Raw genomic sequence first — 7,500 nt, forward strand, 5'->3', positions numbered from 1 at the left:
GTGCGTGCACGTGTGTGTGATCGTGCGTGCGTGTGTGTGTGATCACACGTCTGTGTGGGGGGCTAGGCAGAGACCGAGTCACAGGAACACATGGCAGGTATTCTCGTAGCTCTGATTCATTTGAAGGAGTTCTCCTTAAGGCTATTGGACTTTCAATTCTTTGCGCACGCACCACAGGCTGAATAGTCTCTCGTCTGCAGTAAAAAAAAAAAAGTTGTTATCTGCACCAAACTTGGCATAAACAATGTTCAGGGATCTGCCATTAGAATAGCCACATCAGGGGCCACATGTGGACCCCAAGAGCCCCCGGGGGCCACAGATACACCATTGCTCCAATCTGCTCCAAAAAACATAAAAAATGCACACATATAAAACACTGCTGTAGTGAGCAATGTTATACACTTCAAATGGCCATAACTCAGTGACCATTGCTCTGATCAGAGCAATATAGGGCTGTATTTGAAAACCTAGTATAACAGAACTACAGATGGTTATTAGCAGATAGTCCAGGCAAACTAGCGTGTGAGTCTGCCCTCACCAGCATGTTGTGCAGATTGGGGGGCTTGTGCACCACAGTTGTGGTTGCACAAGTGTTGCCAGATCAGAAGTAGTTCAAAGTAAGCACTTCCTTGAGACCTACTATTCAATCTGTGCTTGGTAACAGTCAGATAGTTTTCCCAAGAACCATCTTACAGCCTGCAGGCCCCCTTCAAAAGGTACATTATGTATTATAATGATGTCGATAGTTATTAAAATCTGTGTCCTCAATCTGTTCAATTGCCTTCAATTGCCTTGATTGATGATTTTAATGAACTCCATAGAGTCCCTGGTGTATGAAGGTAATGTAACTAATGGCTGTAAAAAAAAAAAAAAAAAAATCTACAAAGGCTGAAATGTTTTCTGTTAAATAGCTGAAATATTTAGTCTCCCTGGAGGAGTGTCAGTTAATTGTTTGAGCACCTCAGGGAGCGTGTAGAAAACTGGAGTAAAGAGGAAGTCCACCTTCATAAAAGCAGGTTCAGATTTTGTGATTTTAATAGATTGTTTATCAGTTGTGGATATGCCTTTTTGCCGGTATAATATGGTTATGATCAATTTAGTTTTTATAAAAAAAACATCACACACTTCTTCTCTTGAAGAGTTTTTAATTCATCACACTGATGTCAGATTATTAGTCACTTTATATCTAAATTAATCAAATTTGTGGCTCGAGTCCAAGTCGAGTCTAAAGTCTCGAGTACATAGTGATAAAAGGAGTTAAATATGACCATATTTCTTCTTCTTCTCCTTCTTTGCGACCAACAAGATTCCAAGATTTTTACCAGGCAGTAGCCTACACCTCCATCACCTGCACCAATGAATTGTACCGGTTGCAACAAATACCAAAGGGTGGGGCTTAGTGTCATACTACATGCTATAAAAACTGGGATACAGTATTTGGTGTGTTCATTTCAGTTGTGTTGGCTTGAACTAGATTTATTCTGGTTTCTAATATGGGTGATGCATTTATAATAGCAATAGACTTTGGTACTGCCTACAGTGGGTACGCCATTCTTATCAGCGGCAAAGGATCTAACAAAGATCCCATTCTTCCACAATGGGGAAGAGAAGAGGGACTGAACAGCTCAAAGACACCTACATGTGTTCTATTTGATGAAAATGAGCAATTCCTAAAGTTTGGTTATGATGCTAAAAGGGAATACACTAGAAAAGGAAATGAAGATGCAAAGAAAACACTTCTCTTTGAAAACTTTAAGATGGAACTCTATGATAAAGTAAGTTATCGTAGTGATTAAAATAAGATAATGTAAGTTAAAGTAAGTTAAAACTGTTCTACAAATGTTATGTATATATATATAATCTTTATTCATTTATTTATTAACAACATACATTTTATATTTTCAACAGAAAGTCAATGAGGAGTTAATGATTACCGCTGTAAATGGCAAAAAGATTAGAGCCCTGAAAGTCTTCACAGAAAGTCTACGCTACCTGAAGGACCATGCACTGAGCACCATTGCTGACAACACAAGAGGACGAACCTTCACTGCGTCTGACTTCACCTGGGTTCTGACTGTTCCTGCTATTTGGGATGCTTCTGCAAAACAGTTCATGAGAAAAGCAGCAGCTGAGGTAATTCCATGTTATTATTACTATAATGACATTATCAAAATTATCTACAGCATATTTTGTACACATGTAAATGTGTGAAATTAAATAATGTTCTTTCTTTCTTTGTTACTTTTTTTGTTTTTTCAGGCTGGCATTGTGCGAGATAGTCAATCAGACAAGTTGGTCATCGCATTGGAGCCAGAGGCAGCCTCAATCTGGTGTAAGCAGCTTCCCTCTGATGGTTTTATTGATGAGAACTCAGGACTCAGGACTACCCTACAACAACATCTTGGAACACAATACATTGTTGCTGATTGTGGAGGTATGTTGTGCTGTGATATTTATGCAGACTTATTCAATAATCCATAAATGCACACACACACACACACACACACACACACACACACACACACACACACACACACACACACACACACACACACACACACACACACACACACACACACACTAAATCTTTCCTCGGTTTTCCACTCTTTGTATTATGTATAAAATGCTATTTTAAAGCCTAACATTGTTGTCTTATAGGTGGTACCATTGACATCACGGTACATGAAGTAGGTGATGGAGGAGTGCTGAAAGAGCTGTATAAGGCCTCTGGTAATGATATGGGAGGGGAGCAGGTTACTAAAAACTTTCAAAGTTGCCTGAAAGAAATATTCTCTGATGATATCTGGAATGAGTATGAAAGAAAGTTTCCCAGTGAGCTTCAAAAGTTGATGTATAACTTCTTGGTTCTTAAATGTGTTAATGATGATGATGATGTAGACATCTCCTGCCCTTTAAACTTAGCAACATTAGCTCAGGAGAAGCAACCAATGAAGAATTACTTCAAGAATGTGCAAGGTGTATCTTGGGAGGATGCGTCGATCAAAATCTCAAGAGCAAAGATGAGATCTTTCTTTGATAAAAGTCTGAACGACATCACTAAAAGTCTCAAAGAAATCTTGAAAAAGGATCTCAGCATTGAGTACCTTGTGTTAGTGGGGGGTTATGCCTCAAGTAAGATTCTGCGCACACACATTACCAAGCAGTTTGGTGCTCAGTGCAAGGTACTGTGCCCTGCGTTGCCCCAGCAGGCAATTTTGAGGGGAGCTGTCATGTTTGGAAGAAACCTTGGGTTAGCGGCATCACCAAAAGTGCCTTATGGCAATTCTGCCTTGAACGATAGACAGAAATTGAGAATTTCTGGTTATCAACCTAAACCACGTTATTCATGGTAGGTTAAACTCATTTTTATTTTCTACACAAAAACAATCTACTATCTCAAGCACTTTTCTTGATGCCTCCAGACGGGTTTCACTCCAATAACTGGTAAAGGCAGACCTACAGTACTGGGAAGTATCCTTGCCTACTGCTGCTGTGCTGCAGATTTTAGTGTCCTTGGACACAATAATGCTGTAGTTCTCAAACTTTTTTCCATGTCAAGGACATATTGATAATAGGCAGTACAGATTGCCGAGGTGTTGCTTCTGCCGCTGCCGTTACTGTCAATTGTCCCTTAGTTTTAAGTTGTGGTTTTGTTTTGTTTTTGATTTATTGTATTTTGTGTCTGGCTGCTTCCCACATGAGTGGTCAGCTTATGATCACTGTGTAGCTTAGTGTAAAACGACGGGTTCACTGTATTACCCAGGGTCCCTACTGTGATCAGTATATTGTGCCCTGCTGTATTTTGGCGAAGAGCATCTCCTCTGACCCCTTACATGTTTTAAATGATGAATATCAACTGTTGCCCTCCATGAGGCGGTTTAGAGTCCCAAAATATAAGAAAAACAGGCTAAAGAACTCTTTTGTACTCCAGTCTGTTCTGCTTTTAAACCAAAATCGGTAAACCAAGAAGATATGTTCTATTGTTCTTGTTTCTGTCTGCTTCTGTGATGTGTGTCCTGTAATGTACCTTGTGTAATGTATTGTGTATGTCCTGTCTGTATCTTGAACGGTGACGTCATGGACACAAAGCAAATTTCAGTGAGAGCTGACAATAAAGTTGTATCGTATCGTATCGTATTTTATTATTAATCCTTTCTATCTATTGCTCTTCTAACTAATTTTGTAATAAAGATCAGTACACTTGTACTATGAGTTTGTCATTCATTTGATTCATCCTTATTGTGTTTATTGAGTTCCCTTTAACTCAGCCAATTAAAGGGTGGCATAGTCTAACAGTCACTGTGTTACATTATGCATGTAATTTACAACACGAAAATACAAGACACACAAACAATTGGAATGACTGAATGTAAGTATGACGTCAAAGTGATAAAGTCATCTAACTACAGTACTATGTAGTACTGTAGTTGTGGCTATTAATGGATCTTGTGGCTATTAATGGATATTAGGTGGCCCTTGGAACCACTAATGACAATAGTAAAGTATGTGCTTGAATCTTTATAATAAGTATTTTGATTAAATTCCATGGGATCCAAATTGTATGGAAACTGTGTTAAATATTCACTTAAACGTTTAACCAAACCATGTTCAAAAGAAAGATATCTCAAAGTAGATACAATGTACAAAATGCTTTATTTTTACTGTGGACTTGAATACAGATAAGCAGTTCCAAAGTCAGTTACCACAACACTTACTGAATGAAAGCAAAACAACTTCAACTTCCACTTGAAATGTAAGTTTACTTTCTCATCACATGTATACAATAGTGGGTGAAATTATTTTCCATACCAAAATGTAAGTAAATAAGTAAATATCTGACTAACTAAACATAATCTTAAGAATAGAGAAAGTAACAAAGGAAAAGTTAGATAACAGGATATCAATATCAAATACACATAAGGTACCCGCTCAAAAAGAAATAAAAAGGCAGAATCAGACTCTTATACAAGTAAGAATTTGAAACATCACTTAACAGTAGATATAAAACATGTGATAGTGGCAGTGCAACAGTAATGGAGTTTATTCATAGTAATTTAATTGATAATACATGTGACGGCCTGTGTTGATAAGACAGGGCAACAGGGCTCAGCACTTATTCAGCAGCACATATAACATAGTAAACACATTTAATACAACATGTATGTTTTAGAAACACCATCAAGATTTATCACTACTATTAATGAATTCATCCCATTCATTTAGTAACCCTCATTTAAAACCAGAGATTTTTGAATTCATGGCTTAGTTGACTGGCTCAATCTCCATGCGGGAAGTAAGCTAATAATAGCAGGTGGGAAGACATTCCAAGCGTCAGGTCCAGGAATAAGACTCTCCCAGTCAGGCTGAAGTGGAGGACTGTTTAAAGCCATCAAACACCCCAACCAGTAGCATTCAGCAGCCAGATTTATGAATGTCATTGCTACCTCTGACCCTGTCTTGGTATTTCAGGAAAGGAACCTGTATGAGACAACATGGACAAATGGAACTGATCATTCATTGTATTAAATCATTTAATACATTCATTCAGTGATCCTTAAAACAACCCATCCTAAAGGGCCCAACACACTAACCTGACACCAGATAAATGTATGGTGCCTGTGTAATGTGCGGTGTGGAGAGAGTTGCAGCAGCAACATTTTCAAACCTTTCAACCGACTGATCTCACGACTTCATTCAATTTACAGTCTGTAGTCTGTTTAGTGTGTAAGGCAAGCATTTTAACTACATTTTAAATAACAGTTCGGGTGGAAACCTTTCTTTTTCAAATTATTTTTTAAACTCTTAAAATTGTGAAAATAGCAGATCTAGAAGTTCACAACGTGTCACATCTTGTGATTTTGTGGATCAGCTATTTTCACTCATGTTGTGTCACACTCTTCTATGATGAAGTAAGGCATTAATCTGCGAAAAAAGACATGTGAATAATTGAGATAACTGTCTTCCCGACAGCGATGATATTCAACTTAATGTGTACTGTGTGTTTCCAAAACATTTTGTTCACATTGAACACCTTGTTGCTGCAAATTGTCACCTACATCTCTGAAAGTGCCATTGGAGAAAAATACTTTTCAAAGGGAAGTGGGTGAATATTTTTCTTTCTTGTTAAACACATTTGTTTGTCATGTTTTTGCTTTGGGTTATTATCTTAATTTCTTACAGAAATCCTGAACAGCACCGTGCCTTTACTTTGTTCGTCTTTTTTTGCTTGGCCAACATGCCTTTCAAAGACTTTCATCAAGCAAAAGAAACATTAATAAAAGGTTGGAATTTTCACAGCTTTTTGCTGTGAAAATTGTGAAAGCTGTTTGCTGTTGTTTGTCAGGATCTGATTTGTGCCGACCCTTAAAACTGGTCTGTCACCTCCACTAATGTAGGTTCCAAGAAATACCAAAGGATGGTGCTTGTGACATACTCATGGTGCTCATCCTATATTAAAATTGCCTAGAGGGTGGTTGGGTGCACTGACGGTGGCTGGTGGACATCACAAATGTAACACCGATCTGCACCAAATTTGGCACAAACATTGTTCAGCAGTCATTCATGACAAGAGTCACACCAGGGGCCACGTGTAGCACCCAGGGGCCATGTTAGGGGCTCCCAGGGGTCTGCATGGATCATTTGTATTCTAAAAGTCCTAAGAAATCCTAGTTGCGGATATTTATTGGCATCAATCCAAAATGTCTGCCAATTATTGTCAAAGTCCAATTTTCATTCATCTGAGGTGTAATTTTACTTCCGAAAAGTCAAACTTCTGAGGTGAGGAACTTATATATTATACTTAGATAAAATATATATATATAATACAAAATACCAATAAAAATATTTATTTTTGGGATTTTCATGCCTTTATTATTGATAGGACAGTAGGCTGACAGGAAATGGGGAGAGAGAGATTTGGAGTGACATGCAGCAAACGTCAGGATCGGGACTTCCTTTTGAGAAAGAGAAGGCGTGGTCACCATCGTCATGGTAAACTTAATGTGTTCGTATCACAGACATGGTAAATTGAATGTGTTTGTTTTGGGAATTCATGAACCGGTGAAATTGATGTAATAAGGCCTCTCTAAAGATCACTTCTTGTTCAAAGAACCCCACGTACAGCGAGGCAAAACTCAGGGACATCCTCGACCCCATGGCCACTCCTGAGATCTGCAGGTAGAAAGTGTTGCCAGATCAGAAGTAGTTCAAAGTAAGCACTTCCTTGATGAGACCTACTATTCAATCTGTGCTGGGTAACAGTCAGATTGTAACTGATGGCTGTAATAAATGAAAAAAATCTACAAATGCTAAAATGTTTTCTGTTAAATAGCCAATTGCTGAAATAATTGGTCTCCTTGGAGGAGTGTCAGTTAATTGTTTGTGCACCTCAGGGAGCGTGCCGTGTAGAAAACTGGAGTCATCCCTTGTTCATCAGTTGTGGACATGACTTTTTTTTCCTGTATTAGTGTTATGATCCAATTTTTGATAAAAAAAAAGTTG

The 7,500-nt window shown here is 38.2% G+C and overlaps 1 protein-coding gene across 1 annotated transcript; it reads left to right on the forward strand.

Moving 5' to 3' along the window:
• Positions 1 to 1,475: 1,475 nt before the first annotated feature.
• LOC311064335 (heat shock 70 kDa protein 12A-like) lies at positions 1,476 to 7,180 on the forward strand (the record flags this gene model as incomplete). The annotated part of the gene is made up of 5 exons (XM_084084167.1): positions 1,476 to 1,775; positions 1,909 to 2,133; positions 2,260 to 2,434; positions 2,659 to 3,269; positions 7,109 to 7,180. The coding sequence occupies exons 1-5, from the start codon at positions 1,494 to 1,496 to the stop codon at positions 7,178 to 7,180; spliced, it is 1,365 nt and encodes a 454-aa protein (XP_083940293.1). The 5' UTR covers positions 1,476 to 1,493.
• Positions 7,181 to 7,500: the final 320 nt, after the last annotated feature.

Source organism: Gymnoscopelus microlampas, assembly GCF_963454915.1.
Source record: "Gymnoscopelus microlampas genome assembly, chromosome: 17".
Taxonomy (NCBI): Eukaryota; Metazoa; Chordata; class Actinopteri; order Myctophiformes; family Myctophidae; genus Gymnoscopelus; species Gymnoscopelus microlampas.